Genomic DNA, 17,548 nt, shown 5'->3' with positions numbered 1-17,548 from the left:
GTCGTATTATACGTAAACACTAAATAATAACCAAAAAAAAAAAAAAAAAAAACCAAGATCCAAAATCTCGTCAACGAAACACACACACACACACACACACAATATAAAACCCATCTTAACCCACTTACAGCCTCCTCTTTTCCCCTCCTCCTTCTCCTTCACTTCATTGCTCAGCCTCTCCTCTCTCAAGTCTCAAATTATATAGATATACACACATATATATAGATAGAGAGGAGAGAGAGAGATATATATATATTTATATATATACACACACATATAGTTATAGAGATATAATCTGAGGAGGAGATGGCACAGCAGCAGCAAGCGAGCAGCAACGGCGGCGCCGGAGATCTGGCCCGGCAGCCGTCGGCGGCGGCGGCGCCGTGGCAGCAGCAGCAGCAGTGGATGGGGATGCAGTACCCGGCGGCGGCGATGGTGATGATGCAGCAGCAGCAGCAGCAGATGATGTACCCTCCGCAGCACTACATGGCGGCGTACGGACACCACAACCCTTACCAGAGCCCGTACGGCGGCGGCGGATACCAGAGCCACATGAAGCAGCACAAGCAGGACGAGATCCGCACTCTCTGGGCCGGCGACCTCTTCCCATGGATGGACGAGGCCTACCTCCACTCCTGCTTCGCTCCCACCGGACAGGTTTCTCTTTCTTTTACCTTTTCTGGATGTTTCGATTCGGATCGTTTTGCGCTCTTTCATTTTTTTTTTTGATGTTTGAATGTTGTTTAGTTTCTCTTCCGTATCGGAATCTCTCTGCAGCTCTCGTGATTTCGAGTCTCTGTGTTTGATTTGAGCTCTGATTTGTTCGGACCGCATTTCGGTTACTGCTTATGTTTTGTCTTATGAATTCTGAGTTTGGTGCATCGAAATTGTTTCATTATTAGTGTCTCTGTGCTTTGAAAGTTTCACATCTGTTCGTTGCGCGTCTATCGAAATTGAAATCTTTGGAGGTTTTGTTGCTAGAGTCTATGTGTTTACAAGTTTCACATGAATTCAGAGTTTTGTCGATCGAAATGAAATTTACTAGAGGAGGTGCGTTTGGAAGTTCCACACTTAATTTGCCTGTAGTGTTTGTCAATGAATTCCGAGTTTGGAGCATCCCAATTGAAATATTTTCCGGATTCATTATTAGAGTCTACGTGACACTTCGTTTACCTGTAAAGTTTGCATGCGAATCCAGAGTTTTATTGCATCGAAATCAAAATGCTTGCATTGCATCCATCAGAGTATATCTGCGCTTGAAAGTTCGACGCTTGCTTAACCAATCACGTACGAATCGAAATCTCTGCAGGTTTACTCGGTGAAGGTGATACGAAACAAGCAAACGGGGCAATCCGAGGGGTACGGATTCGTGGAGTTTTACTCCCGAGCGGCGGCGGAGAAAGTCCTCCAGAGCTACAACGGGTCGCTGATGCCGAGCACAGAGCAGGCTTTCAGGCTGAACTGGGCGACGTTCAGCCAGGGCGGCGAGAAGCGGTCCGAGGCCGGCTCTGATCTCTCAATCTTCGTCGGAGACTTGGCCGCGGACGTGACCGACTCGATGCTCCAAGACACGTTCTCCGCCAGATTCTCGTCCGTCAAGGGAGCCAAAGTGGTCATCGACGCCAACACGGGGCGGTCCAAAGGCTACGGCTTCGTCAGGTTCAGCGACGAGACCGAGAGGTCGAGAGCCATCACCGAGATGAACGGAGTCTACTGCTCCAGCAGAGCTATGCGCATCGGCGTCGCTACGCCCAAGAAGTCCACTGGGTTTCAGCCACAGTATGGATCACAAGGTGTCTGCAAATATATATTTTTATTTTTATTTTATTTTATATGTTGAAATATGAATGTGTTGATAATGGGAGTTTTGGTTCCTACTTCCTTAACTAGCTGTGGTGTTGGCTGGTGGGCAAGGTTCGAATGGTGTTTCCGGGCAAGGGCAGTCTGAGGGAGAGTCTAACACCACTGTGAGTAAAGTTTCCTCATTTTTCCTTCTTAAGAAGGAAGAAAATAAAAATTAAGACAAGTGTAAATCTCGTCTCTTAACTATTGTGCCAAGTGACATTTTGGCATTAAGCTAAATAATTGAACAAAATGGCCTTCAATAGATGGATTTTGTAGAGCATCTTAGTCCCTTTCTCCTTTTTTACACTTATACTATACTTTTTAACGGAATCTATCACCTAAGAAACTTGAATCATATTTTTCAAACTTTAAGTAACATGTTAATTTGACAAAAATAACTAATTATTTGAGTTTGTTGATGAGCTTTTTGCCTGTATAAACTTGAAGTTTTTAAGTTGTTTAAGTGTTAAATTTCATAAAATAAAGTTTAATTTTTAATTATTAATATGAAAATGACTAAAATACTTTAAAATCAGTAGTTTGGGGACATTTTGCTTAAATAAATAGTCGACAAACTACCACTCGTGTAGTTAGAGACTAGCTGTGCTCAAATGCCCAAAAAGAAATTATAGAGAACGTACGTGTGATATGCTGACACGAGATATATTATAGATATTTGTGGGAGGTCTTGATTCTGATGTCACCGATGAGGACCTTAGGCAGCCATTTTCTCAGTTTGGTGAAGTTGTCTCTGTGAAAATTCCTCCCGGGAAAGCCTGCGGTTTTGTACAATTCGCCAACAGGTAAGCACTTGACATGTTATATAAACTACCGTGGATAGACGAGACTATGAAATTGTAAAATCTAAAACTTTGTATTGTATTTTGCGTTGATAGTGTTACAAAATCAATTTGAATCTGATATACATGTTGTGTGTACTCGCAGGAAAGATGCCGAAAGTGCAATAGATACGCTTAACGGTACTGTGATTGGCAAGCAAACAGTTCGTCTTTCATGGGGTCGCACCCCCGGTCACAGACAGGTAAAAAATAAAATAAAAATTGAACTCTTTCGTCAAACAACAATGCAAATTCTCGCATCATATAAGCAAAAATGTCGATTTTATTCAATATCCTTAAGTTGGATATCGGAATACAAAACAATCTTGATAAACATATTTGACTACCACACTGCCAGTATAATTGAACAACAGATATATGAAATATGATACTATCAATGTCATACCCAATGGAATCGATAGTGACAACAATGTCCAAGTGTTTTAACTACTATTAACTCGACCACCTAAGGTTTATATCTCTCTCTCTCTCTCTGTTGAGTTGTTGAATGACGTGCAACTGTGCAGTGGAGAGGAGATTTAAGCAACCAGTGGAACGGGGTCCACCACGGGGGCCAAGGAGGGTATGGTGGCGGGTACGGATACGCTGTGGCACAGCACACCGCAGCAGCTGTGGCCAACGGGGCCTCTTGACAGAGGAGAATCTTCGGAGGAGGGGTGGCTTTAAACAACAGGGTGTAAAATCAACGTGACAGTTGTTAGATTATAGTGTGCTTATTCAATATCATGATTGCGATAGGATTGGTCTCGGATTTTATTTAGCTGCTCTGGTTTTTTGTAGCTAATATCTGTATGTTATGTTGTCCTGAATTTTGTGTTCGTTTTAGTCCCCTGAATATGCCTGTGACTGTTTTTGTATGTGTTTTAAAAAAAAAGTGTTGGTTTGTTATTCGTCAAGAATTGTTTCTTGTTTTTTCTTTTTCTCCTTTCTTTTCTAAAATTGATGGCCAAAAAAAAAAACACTGTTTCTCTTTCGTTCGTTCTATTTTATTTTGCTTTTTAATTCTTTTGGGATGCGAATAAATACGTTCGAGTAAATACTTAATCACATGCAACTTTTTAATTCTGTTCGATGGCATGTTCCGGTTACTTAAACCTGTTTTTATGCGAGAAATCTCAGCTCTTTTTCATTAATGCATTATAAGTTAGTGAAGAACATACTGTCATGGTTATCAATGTGTTGTATTGATGCTTTGTTCTGTCCTTGGTTCCACATCAGAGGTTTTTTTTTCTTGCACTTACTGAACACATTTTTTTTTTGTCTGCAATCTTGTCTGGTGAGGAGCTAAAGAACCAACACAAGTACAAAACCAAACTTTGTATTGCGTACTGTGGTTAATGACCAATCTGGTCTTATTTCACTTGATGAAAGTTTCTTGAATTGCCAAAAAAGGAAAGAAAAAGCAATTGATGAACGGGCAAGCAATATAATTTTGAATATTATTGATAATTTATTATCAAAAACCAAACACTAATGTTTTACATCAGTATGATTCTCTTGATCTTTTGATTACTACCTATGAAACACACCTTTACCGGAACGATCAACAGACGACAACCGTGTTCGTTTTGACCAAGATCCATGTAGAAAATTAATATTGCCGTTTGTTTGGCAACACTTTAATTATATGTTCCGAATATTTTCTCTAATACGTGCGCATGTATGCACTTTATTTATTTAAGAGGAGAAATTGACATCAACTACCCCTATTTCGAATCTATATTTCTTTCATGTTTATCTCTTAAGAATGTTTCATATTTACATAAACTGTACGTAAAAAATGACATTAATATGGAAATAAATTTGGAATGGGTATAATAAATGCATACTGCTAAATGTTTTCTGGCATTTTTTTTTCATTTTTTTTATGCTTTCTTATCCTTGTCGTCTTTCCCGATTAAATGTCGTTTCTCTTTCTAATTTACGAGTGATAATTAAATTTGTTTATTATGTTAAGAGAAAAAGTTGCTGGCTGTGGGGTTCGAACCCACGCGCACTTATGTGCAGTAGATCTTAAGTCTACCCCCTTAAACCTCTCGGGCAAACCAGCTAGACGATGAAATCTTTACATCATTAAATATAATAATATTATAATCATACAATAAATAATCACAAATTCCATAACTAAAATACACTCGACTTAAATATAAAAATGCAGATGATTTAGTACATTGCGCATGACACGCTTGGAAAACACTCACTTATTTATTTTTAAATTTTTATCACCACATTTCACTTTTTTTTTTTTTGAGATCACATAACTATTTTTTTTTAAGAAACTATATCAACTAGTCAAATAGTTACTCTTCATTAAAATTATAGCCAAATTATTTAAATAATTAAAAAAAGATTATACAAAATAGCTAATTAAAAACTAATTGATTAGCAAAATAGTCAATTTCAAATTTTTCGACAAAATACTCAAAGTTACGTTGTCAAATATTTTTTTATACCAAAATTAATTTTTTTTTACCATTATTATAAGCAATTTATCACTTTAAAAAATATGAATCCTAAGATTAATTATGTTTTGAAACCTGATTACTATATATTTTGTCTATTCTTTTAATTTTAGGTAAATTTTGACTATTTTATAAATACTTAACTTTAAATCGGTTATTTAGCCAAATCACTCTTAAAAAAATTATCCAACGTATACATATATCTCCATTATATGATACATACGTTATGTCTTAGTTTTGACTATATTTTTAATTTTTAATTTAGATAAAACATTTTAACATAAAAAATTTGAATGGGCTGTATACCTATCCTCCCTATTTTTTTTTTCTTCCGAATTACCACTCTCTATCAGCTGAAAATCATCAGGGAAAAACGTTATCATCTACTAGCAATATTCATGCTCTAATTTTTCAGTTACACGTTTCCTCTCTCTCCAATGTCCCAAATTCCCAATATCTTTTTATTTCTTTATTATATATATATATATATATATATATATATATATATATATATTTCATTTTTAGCTATTTGTTGTTAAATTTATTACTGGGATGAGTTTTGAAATGAACCCTTGATTTGGTAGTATGGTTCACCGCTTTATAGTTTGTGTGTTGTCGCTTATAAACTATTGGATGCGAAAAAAGCTTCGTAACACCCCAAATAAAAACGCACATATATATGATCTTGAATAATTTAACTCATTGTGTTTGTTTCTTCTTCCAAACAATATAGTTGACCGGAATTTGTGATACATAATTTCTTTAACAAAAATCAAAATAAATGCAAATTCAATTAATCATATATATATATATATATATATATATATATAGAGAGAGAGAGAGAGAGAGAGAGAGAGAGAGAGAGGAAAAATAGTGGAGCCGAATTGAATTTCAGTCTCAACCATATATATATATATATATGTATATATATGCATAATACATCCTCACTCATTGTTAAAATAAAGTGAAGATTATGGATAATAAATAGTATTTATTGGGGTCGGCTAAAGAACTAGCCAAAATAACATCTTTACTTTAAAATTATAGCCCAACTATTAACATATTTAGGAAAATAGCCAATTTATCATGACAACATTCCAATATTCCAATAATATCCTTAGGTTAATATTATTAACTATTATAGTGAATAATAACATCCATAACAAAAAAATTAGTAAATCCAATTAACAATAACAAAAACTACAGTAAGTTTTATTTGTCGTAACAATAATAATAGTAAATCTTATTTACTGTAACAAGAACAAAAGTAAATCTTATTTACCGTAACAAGAATAATAGTAAATCTTATTTACCGTAACAAGAACAATAGTAAATCTTATTACCGTAACAAGAACTAGTATTAGAGATGAGGACTAATTAATCTAACAGTAAATACAATTTACTAATTATTTCCGTGAACAATCGAGGACAGTAAATTCAACATTAAATCATATTAACCATTGAGTAAATCCTTCGTTTCTATGGTAAATATAACAGTAAATCCGATTTATTTAGTTAACCACAAAAAGAAAAAAAAATTCACATTTCAATGCATGACTTTCCATCCTTTTTGTTAAGTGGAAAATAATTGTGATGTACTAGCGATCACCTATATGGCGACGAAGAATATCAATCCCTCGAGGTTCACCTATATGGAGAGGAACTTTAGCGATTTGAGCGACCTCTGCGGCGGAGATTCATCTTCCTCCACCTCTAGCGACTGCAACACAATAGATCCGGCGAGTTTTCACCGCCGACGAGCCAGAATCGGAGGATCCTTCTCGCCTTCGCCGCTGATAACTCCGATGAATTAATTATGCAACTAGTCGCGGACCTGGAATCAGGCTCCGTCAAGGAACAGAAGCAAGCGGCGATGGAGATCAGGCTTCTCACGAAGAACAAGCCGGAGAATCGTCTGAAGATTACGAACGCCGGCGCGAGGAAGCCTCTGGTGGCGCTCCTCTTGTCGCCTGATCTCTAGCTCCAAGAGTACGGCGTGACGACGATTTTCAACCTCTCGCTCTGCGACGAAAATAAAGACGGAATCGCGGACGCCGGAGCGATCAAGCCGCTCATTCGCACGCTACGATTGGGAACTTCGATGGCGAAGGAGAATGCGATCTGCGCGCTTCTCCGGCTGTCTCAGAAAGAAGAGAACAAAGTCGTGATCGGACGATCGGGAACGATTCCGGCGCTGGTGGACCTCCTCGTCGGCGGCGGATTCTGGGGAATGAAAGATGCCTCGACGGCGTTGTTCTCTCTGTGCTTTGTCAAGGAGAACAAGATCAGATCCGTTTAAGCCAGGATCATGAAGCCTCTGCTCGAGCTAATGGCGGATTCGGGATCAAACAAGGTAGATAAATCGACGTACGTCCTGAGCGTGGTGGTTTCGGTGCCGAAAACCAAGGCGGCTTTGGTTGTAGATGACGGAATTCCAGTCCTGGTCGAGATCGTTGAGATTGGCTCTCAGAGGCAAAAGGATCTGTGGCGAGGCGATAATAGAAAGCGTTGGGCTAGAAAGGGTAATTTTGGAATCTAAAATAATGTGGGCCATTCTCTTAATAGAGAAATTGCCCAATTCGCCACCAATTTCATAACATTTTCCCACTTTCCACAAAAACACTAATTTGTCCCAAAATACCACCATCTATGTCAACAATGTTGACATCTATTTTTTCCCTTCACTATGTTGACATCTCGGTGGCATTTTAGGCCAAATTAGCGTTTTGGTGGAAAGTGAGAAAATGTTATAAAATTAGTGGCAAATGGGGCAATTTCTCCAAATAGTTTGGCCATTATTTTAATTGTCTCCATTCAAATTGGCTAATCTATGTGAGTTGTTGATTTTTGGAAAATATTTGAGTGGGATCCACTTAACGGAATTGTTTAATTCCTACGTATTATTATTCCTTGCGGAAATGAGTATAAGGATTATAAGTTTTCCAAAATTGAAGTTATAATGAATGTAAAATTGATGCTCAAAGTATGCTTAAAGATACACATTAATTGTGTGAAAACACATTGTTGTATGAATGAAGTGAAATGCAAGAGTATCACATGGAACGAGAATGAACAAATGAGTGAACTTATACAGCTAATCTGTGCAAAAGAGTTTGGGTCAATTTGTAGAGCGCAAGAGCTTATACAAGCCCAAGTCCACCACACGCGCTCCGCCGTTTGATTGGTTGTGCCGAGCCGGGCTTGGTAATCCTTATCTTTTATTTGAAAAATTTACTTCTGAAAGTTTTAATTTCACAAATAATTTTTCTTTGTTGTGTTTGAAATTATTTTATGGAATGGTGTAACCGTGCATTTAATGCAACGATTTTGCATATGAATAAAAACGTTCATGCGTTTGAATGGCTGTTATTAGTAAATTAAAATGCATTAATGTATTAAATGACCATTATTGCTGGATGGTTTTTTGTGTGGTTCAAATCGTGTAACCACTATGAGACCGTGAATGAGGCATCTAGCTCTCATTCGAACGTACACTCAGAATATCTTCTCCCAATCTTTCTCTCTCGAAATTGCTTTGTTTTTTTTTTTGTAGTCGATGGTAGTTTTTGTCACAGGTTTGATTCGCCGGAGAAGTACCGTTGATGTAAAGTTCTTCTCAACGTTGTATCTTGGGAGACTTATCCTTCATCAATTCCAACATTCGTGGGAGAGCGATATAAGTTTTAAGAAAATCGTCAAACGGTTCTCAATGTTCTCCGGTTTCATTTTTATTCCTGTTTCCGGTTATTTTTTGTGTTATTTTGTTGGTTTCCTTCTCTCGATTTTTTTAAATAAAAATAATAAAATAATAATTTTGTTTGATTAATTTTCCGTGCAAACTCTTTTTTATTCCCGCATTATAATTATATATATATATATATATATATATATATATATATATTTTTTTTTTAATACTTCTAACACTCATAATCCACTACAATATATGGCTTTTCAAAAATTATATAAAATAATAAATATTGCACTTCAATCAAGTTCGGAATTTCAAAGACTCTGAATCAACAAATTTTAATTAGAGTTCTATTTGATATTTATCTTTTCTCTTCCACTTGCAAGATCGCATATACAATTCATATGCGTCATGACATATACGCACGTAGATGTGTTTGTGCTATTATTGTATAATGTATATCTATGTCTCTGTTTAATAGCAATCTGGAAAGACGAAGATTTTGTCGAATTATATAGCTAACGTGAAGTGATATCCACGTCCATGAATTGACTAAGATATAGATTCTCAAGTTGATATTGAAGTTGCATGTATAACATATCAATTTTAATATTATTAGAGGACCAAAGAAATACGTTCATTCTTTCATGAGTTAAATATGCATATGACTATATATCAAGTAGAATAGCCCATTAAAATGAACAAATCACAATTTCAAAGTCCAATAAAATGAACTATATATATAGGATTAATTCCGTTTTTACCCCCTGGACCCGTACCTCGATTTCATTTTACCCACTGGACTCGGAATTGTTGCAAAACTAATCTCAGAACTTAGACACGTGTTACAACTTGCCACTTCCGTCAGTATTTGGACATTAAGTTTAACTTTTTGATGACGTGTCAATATTTTAAATACTTTTAATATTTAAATATTATTATCAGATGAAATAAATAAATATTTCTATCTCTCTCTCCTCTCTCTCTCTCTTTCCTTTCTTCTTCTTCTTCTTCTTCTTCTTCTTCTTCTTCTTCTTCTTCTTCTTCTTCTTTTCTTCTCTGCAATTTTTTTTCTTCAATAATGAAAAAAACTCATCGATTCCGACATTTATGGTTATTAGCGGACCAAATCGATTCCGCTGTGGACCTTCTCGCCGAGTGGTTTTACGAGTCTCTTGGCTCTGTGTCTTTCTCTGCTCTGGACAGCCCTAAGTTTAGGGCTTTCCTTGCTCTGTTTCTCCAGAACTGTAGTTCCCCACCGTATTTCTTTTTTCCCAATTATTTTTCTCCTTTATAAGATAATATCAGTATTATATTTTATTTATTTATTATTTCTTAATGATAATGTGGAGTACTAGGCCTAAGTATAGGTTCATAAAACCCTGATCGCGTCATGAAACGAGAAACGATCGATTTCTCTTTCGATATAGCCTAAGATCATGAATTAAGTACGAACAAAGCTAAAAGGCTTTCCGAACAAATTTTCTCGGCAGCCAAACATCGAAAGGAGTACCATTCACGAAGTGAGGAAGGGAAGCTCGAGCCAGGACGGAAGTTCCTCTGGAAACCTTGGAAGCCGACTCTGAAATCCAAGAAACCCTTGATCGAGACGCTCTTTAAGAGCGCTTTCGTGGAGTGACTCGAAAACGCCTTGGCGAGCGCTGGGTTCGAGAAAAGGTCCAGAGATTTCGGGGATAGAGAGCTGGGTTGGGATCGCCATGGACGAGAGAAGAATCGGGTTGAAGGATTAGAAATGGGTGTGGAGTCATGGAGAGCTTTCCTGGCGAAGTTGGAGGCGAGTCTGACAGACGCGACTCTCTGCATTTTTTTTTTGGTCTTCCAAGAGCTTTGGAGTTGCTTTCTTGCTATGGGAAACCTCTGGTCTTGTATGCTAGCAAAACAACTCACGCTGAACCAGGAAAGAACAAAAAATGCAGAGAAGAAACAAGAAAGGAAAGAGAGAGAGAGAGAGAGAGAGGAGAGAGAGATAGAAATATTTATATATTTAATATGATAATAATATTTAAATATTAAAAGTATTTAAAATATTGTCACGTCATCAAAAAATTAAACTTAACGTCCAAATACTGACGGAAGTGGCAAATTGTAACACGTGTCTAAGTTTTGAGATTAGTTCTGCAACAATTCCGAGTCCATGAGGTGAAATGAAATCGAGGTACGAGTTCAGGGGGTAAAAACGGAATTAATTCACATATATATATCATGCATGAACCATATCAAGCTTAATTGATATTGCTCATTGGATATATTTAAAGCATGCATTTTCTGTTTTGATAACATAGCAATAATTAATCAAAAGAAAAAAAAGTCCTCGTCCAAATGATGAAATAATATCACAAATAAAAGGGAAAAAAAACCCTGCATTGGAGTAGTGTTTGTGATACAAAGCAAAGCGAAACACAACTTCCATAATTAGGAAACCGAAGAAAACTAGTAAGAATGAGAAAGAGGAAGAGTCGTAGAAAGATGTACGAACGAAGATAGAGAGTATATTATAAATGGTCAGTCGTATTTGAAAAATCAAATGAAAGTATCATTAACGTTAGGAAATTGACACTTTTAAAATGGAAACCAAACACACATTCCTATGCAGCCTTTGTTCGTTCAAAGGCAAGTGCATATCGTCTCCTTCAAACAACTTTTCGAGAGCATACAAGTATATTGTAACGGTATTGGAATCAATTTCATGTGTGTCTTTTATTTCTGTATAATAAGAGGAGAATCATTGCTCACTACAACATTAACTAGCTGTTTCGGTATTTGTTGTAGTGGCTTCTGATTAATCAATCTTTTTTCTAGAAAAAAAATTTGTAAGAACATTAACGTGTTAGTGATTGTTTTTCATTCATACTTGAATTATGCAATATTATTAGGTGTAATAATATATGTGACTTTTTGTTGTTGTCGTTGTTATAACGAGTCTACGTGGCTTATGGTTTTCAATGCATTTTTTTCGTGTACATTATATATAGAGTTTACCAAGGCAGTACATATCAACGTTGATAATACATCGTTTATAAAATACATTCCTCCATTGCGGTTGCTTAAAGTGATGCTTCTATTCTATTTGCATTTTTTTCTATTTCCAAACGACTCAATTTAAAATTTCACTTTTAAACTTGGTATGTAACTGTTTTTTGTTTTGTTATTTCCAAAATTTCCACTATGCCGTAATACTTTTCCCCCCTTCCTTTTCTTGTTTATTCATGTCAATTATTCAACACTAGTAATAACCATTATTTAAATCTGTATTTTAAATCGGAGCAAAATTCATAATTATTTGCTCATTCCAAAAACATTCGGATACATACGTGTGTGTTTATTTATAACTAACTAAGCTACTAAAACTAAGAGAATGCTAAATAGCCTTTTTTTGTGTGTGTAAATTTCAAGTAAATAACTGACATGACATTTTCTGGATATTTTGACTTTCCAGAATTGCCCTTTGTGTATTTTCACTTTATTTGAATATTTTAAGCAGTTATTCGTTTGAATTTGAATTGTGTTATGCATTTAATTTTGAAATCAATTATTTAGTTGACTTAATTTTAAAGTGCTATATTATTTCCAAAAAATAGCAAGTAGTTATTTTTACATAATTTCGTGGGTTTGTTGAAATCGTATCCGTGTAAAATATATACGCAACTGTTACTTTTTTTATTTTATTTTGTGTTCATACGACCATAGTACACAGTTATACATATTAACAGATATTTACAAATATTTACAATTATTGACACATAATAACATATACTAACACATTTATTTAAGTTTTATTTGAATATTTTGGACAGTTATTCGTTTCAATTTAAATCGTGTTTTGCGTTTAAAATTTGAAATCAATTATTCAGTTGATTCAATCATGTTAAGTGCCATATTAATTATATTAATGAATAATTACGTGGATTGTTGAAATCATATCAGTGCCAAAATATACACAACAATTACTTTTATAATTTTATGTTCATACAATCGTACTTCACATTTATATATTAACAGATATTTACAAGAATTTACAATTATCAACACATATTAACAGTTATTTTAAATACATTATTTTACAATATTTAAATAAGAATCTGGATGCGGTGTTCGCGATCGACGATGTTTTGCTTCCGAGAGAGCTTTTAAGAATGCCACAGAGAAAGATCGCCGATCGACTAAGAAGAAGGGGAAGAAGGCTGTGGATGAGGAGGACGGGGATGCTTTGGCAGACTCGCCGCAGACGCCACCGCATGCAGAAGCGTCAGTGTTCGGAGGTTTCCGAAGTAAAAATCCAAACAAATTTAGTAATGATGTAAATCTAGTTCGTAAACATTAAAATTTCTAACATTTTGACCAAACCTGTGTGATTTTTTTGTTTGTTTCGGATAAAAAGTTCACAACCAATTTTTTTTCCTTTATGTTTTCTTCGTGTCTTTAGGTACTTTTCTTTTCTGTTTGAATGCTTGATGAGATTAATGGCTATTGCCTATAACGATGTACTCTCCTCGTTTTACGTGATAATAATTACAATTAATTGAGTAACTAAGTTACCAAAATTTAGAGATTTGCTAAATAGTCAATCTTTTGTAAATTTTAAGTAAATAATAATCATGGCGATGTGACACTGTTTGGACGTTTTTAGTATTTCATTTATGTCCGTGAAGTCTGATGGTTATTTACAATTATTAACGAATATTTACAACTATTACCGTCTTTTTAGAATTTGTTGATAAAATCTCGTGACTATTTACTTAAAATTTACCAAAGGTTGGCTATATGGCAAAACTTGAGTTTTTATATGACTATATCTCTAGATAGCCCTAATAATTAATGCCCGAGTTAATAGTTTTTTTAATTAAAATAATGTGAAACATTTGGGCGGGAAGTGTTATAGGCTATTTACGTCAATTTGGACTTGTAAATAACATTTTGTGGCGATTTACTAAAAATTTATGGCTAAATAGAAAAATTCAATATTTCATATAGCTATATATCTATTGAATATATATATATATATATATATATACACGTATATATATTTCATTTTCTATTAATTATATGACAAGTTTAAATAAATGCTATTTGCTAATCAAAAGGGGATGTCATCGTTGTAACAAAAAATATACAAGTCTTATAAAAAAAAACCATTTTCGATCCTAACTAAAAAAATTATATTGAAAGAAAAAATATAACGTGATATAGAATATTAGATTACTTTTAAATTATCTTATTTGTCTAATGACATTAACATGGTGGTAAATCAATAAACAAAACTTAATCCACGGTTGTGTTCGTCTATGATTGCGTAACAGATTAACTAATCTCTTACGTTATATTTTATAATATCTCCGCTTAAAAAGTAATTGGCTCGTTTCGTTTGATTTCCAATTGGATTTGTTATTTATTTTGTTGACACATTCAAATACAATTAACAAATATAAATAATTATTTATGTTTAACGACCCGTATCTACCCAAATGACAATAGCCGAGTACATCATCCCCTGATCACACCTTTAGCAAACTTGCATTTCAAGAGTGATAACAACAAATATTGGTAATGAAGAAGCCATTATAAAGTCAATGATATTGTTTCCTTTATTAAAAAAAAAGAAATGTCAATATACTTTGTCTTTTTGTGCTTGGGAAAATTATTATGCAGCAACTATGAACTCTGTTTTTCTATTTTAGCTGCGGAGTTATAGAGTTGTTAGCGGGCGAGGGACAAACTTGATGGACAATTAAATCAAGACGTGCTAGGAAAATAAATAAATTAACAACCATTATCCCACGTTCGAATTGAATAAAATAATATCAACTAAATGGTGTATAGACCGATGTCATTAAAGTGGAATAGTGTCGACAATCATTTTGTATAAAAAAAATTAAATGATATAAAATTGGATAACGTTGAGATGAGCAGTGAAAATGTCTTGATGTAATGTAATGTTTTAATGCAATTTTTTCTTCTCATGTTTATACCATGGTATTTCTTTTGATTAATAGTTTCTACCTAGGAGGATTGCATATAAGTAATTATTGATTACATTCCCAGTAGAGATAAAATAGGACTGTAGGAACATTATTTTATATTTTACTTAATTTAATGTAGTAAAATATTGGTTATATATTCTAACTTTATAAATAAATTTCGTCATAGTTCTACTATTTTTTATTCATTAATATATTTTACATGTAGCTTTACAATATTAATTTCTATAGATTTCTTTTCTTTCAATATTGTTTGCACCGACTAAATCTTTATATTGTGTCTAGTGTCTACGTATATGTTTTAGTATTCCTCATCATGATTCTGAAATCTTATTTATTTTTCCCCCTCTTTAAAAGCGTTGATGGGTTTTTAATTTTGCGTAGTTGCATGCATGTCCATGCTTGCACTAATTTAATCATTATTGCAAAATGCACAATAATGAAGTTGGTAGTTTGTAGACGTTTGTTGGTTTTCATTTTTATGTATAACTTCAATTAGTATTTTTTTTTTCAACAAGTGATTCCTTCATTTATATTGGTATATCATACATGGGTTTTTTTTTTAAGGGGCACATATATTATTCCATATTTCTTTGTATTTTCAACTCGGTAACGTATTAAAATAGCTTTTGAGTTTATTGTTAAATTAATATATTTATTATTTGTTAAATTTGTTCACTAATTAACATTTTGATTTACTTTTGGTTGTTTATATACTAAAACAGTAGAAATAGTCTTCGTATAACAAAATCAACTTCTCATTTTGTGTGTCTAAACGGCTATTAAATTTACTCTTTAAAATTGGGACTATAATGTTCAGTAACTTATTATTTGCAGTAGATGGTACATTTATCAATTTTTAAAATATAATGGCAAAAATGAAATGTCATGTAACGGTATTACTGTCATAAATTCATCAAAACTTGTTTAAAGACAACTGGTTAATTATAATTTTCGTCATTGAATCCCAGTAAAACTCACTTCAAGGTTCCAAGACCTAGTTTTGGTGACAATACACCATTCATGCGAAGTCTTTTCATGTGTAAAATTGCGAGTTTAATACCTATAATTGTAAGAACAATGTCTATGTTTGAAACTTAAGAGATTTTTGTGTAATATGATTGTAAGAAAATGTCTTAACTTAAATGATTTTCGCTTATAATTAATGGGTAAAAAAAAAATTTGCTTATAATTTGTATTTGATCCTTAAAATATTTTTGTGTAACATATACTTCAATATCTATTTCTGTGTTGTAAGAATGATAAGTGTTTTTTTTTTTTTCCAAGAATAAAAGGGAGAAATGATATATATTATCAACTTTGTCGCTCTAGTATCTATCCTACGAAAAAGAGTCGCATTCATACAAAAACGACAACAATGACATTATTGCCATATATATATCATTCAACTTTCCACGTAGATATAAATATATACATATATATATTCTTTTTTTTTTCTTCTCAAAATAAATATATATATTCTATGCTTTATAAAAATTTATTAAAGAAACAGCGACGATTGTGTCACATAGGATCAAATTAATTTGCACGATTAAAACTTTTTAGAAGTTGCACATATAAGCACGAGATAGATATTGATTTAAAGGTATACTCAAAATCATGCGCATATGGCATACAACCTTGACCTTGAAATGATAATATAAAATTACAAAAACAAACCAATAATACTTAAGCAACTAGCTAATGTAAATTTGATTAATAACCCTTTTACCTTTCGTTTTTGTTAAATTAATAAATTAAACCAACTACCGCTTTGTATTAAGTGGTGAGAACTACCACCAACATTAGTTTAAGGTCGTAGTCTCAATTAGAACATAAATTTCATAAAAAAAAAAAAGATCAAGATTTTTCAATTGAAATGAATTGATATACAACATACAATTTTTTTTTTTTTTTTTTTTTTTTTTTTTTTTTTTTTTTTTATATAGTGCTAAACTAAAACTTACAGCTTTTTTTAAGGGTTGTTGACGATAAAAATCTTCAAAGAGAAAAAAACAACATCAAACATTAAATAAAATAGACGATGAAGATACGACATTAAGAAATTGTGGATCGAGCTGGCGCCATTCATTTTAGGCTCTCGCCACCAAGTAGACGAGGCGGAGACACTCGAGTTTAACTCCCTCTTTAATTAGACGAGGCGGAAGAAAATTTTACAACTTCCCCATAACTTTTATAACAGCCAAAATGAAGCTTGTAAATGCAAAATTAATCGACAAAGCTCAAGAGGTAATTTTACTAATAATTTCACTAGATCTCAGTGATTTTAGGCTTATGCAATATTTGTTACAAACTAATTCGTCATCGTGGTTTTACCGAAGTACTTTCCGACCAACATTGATAATTCGTGTCCTTTTTAAAAAAATTATTTTTTAAAGTCTCATTAATTAATACACTAGGTATTCGTAATAGTATTACGTGCAATCTGAGTTTACAATGTCATTGTAAAATCGGAAATTAATATACAAAAAAAAGGGGTAAAAGAAGAGAGGAGAAGAAAAGTAGTTAAAGACTAAAGTTAACACAGCTATGTATGTACTATACATAAAGTATATATAATATATATATATATATATATATATATATATATATATATCAATATGACGGCTCATCTAATAAGACCGATGTTAGTTTAGTCAATCCCCATTCTTTCTTTTTCCTCTCACCTTCCTCTCT

The 17,548-nt window shown here is 33.5% G+C and overlaps 1 protein-coding gene, 1 non-coding gene and 1 pseudogene across 3 annotated transcripts; 2 read left to right on the top strand and 1 right to left on the bottom strand.

The window, feature by feature from the left end:
- Positions 1–118: 118 nt before the first annotated feature.
- LOC149389322 (polyadenylate-binding protein RBP47-like) lies at positions 119–3,593 on the top strand. Of its 2 annotated transcripts, none has more exons than XM_089622186.1 (6): positions 119–657; positions 1,310–1,793; positions 1,891–1,967; positions 2,518–2,648; positions 2,791–2,887; positions 3,212–3,593. In XM_089622186.1, exons 1-6 carry the CDS (start codon positions 307–309, stop codon positions 3,335–3,337), a joined length of 1,266 nt encoding a protein of 421 aa, XP_089478312.1. In that variant the 5' UTR covers positions 119–306; the 3' UTR covers positions 3,338–3,593. The 2 variants fall into 2 exon arrangements, with proteins under 2 accessions (XP_089478312.1, XP_089478313.1); XM_089622187.1 differs by having other exon boundaries at positions 120–657; positions 1,915–1,967.
- A 1,078-nt stretch (positions 3,594–4,671) lies between these two features.
- TRNAL-UAA (transfer RNA leucine (anticodon UAA)) lies at positions 4,672–4,755 on the bottom strand. The gene has a single exon. It is a non-coding gene; the product is annotated as a tRNA-Leu (tRNA).
- Positions 4,756–6,780: 2,025 nt separating this feature from the next.
- Positions 6,781–9,387, top strand: LOC149389320 (uncharacterized; annotated as a pseudogene).
- Positions 9,388–17,548: the final 8,161 nt, after the last annotated feature.

This window comes from Urtica dioica, chromosome 8, assembly GCF_054948205.1.
Source record: "Urtica dioica subsp. dioica isolate 48M chromosome 8, U.dioica_male_clone48M_v1_H2, whole genome shotgun sequence".
NCBI classification, from domain to species: domain Eukaryota; kingdom Viridiplantae; phylum Streptophyta; class Magnoliopsida; order Rosales; family Urticaceae; genus Urtica; species Urtica dioica.
The sequence above is the reverse complement of the archived record's forward strand: the minus strand, read 5'-3'. Positions and strand labels throughout refer to the sequence as shown.

Excerpts from the sequence above, each read along its gene's own strand:
- LOC149389322 (XM_089622186.1), top strand. The coding sequence starts at position 307 with ATGGCACAGCAGCAGCAAGCGAGCAGCAACGGCGGCGCCGGAGATCTG. Across the intron at positions 658-1,309 it reads GCTTCGCTCCCACCGGACAG|GTTTACTCGGTGAAGGTGAT; the intron begins GTTTCTCTTTCT and ends AAATCTCTGCAG. Across the intron at positions 2,649-2,790 it reads TTTGTACAATTCGCCAACAG|GAAAGATGCCGAAAGTGCAA; the intron begins GTAAGCACTTGA and ends GTGTACTCGCAG.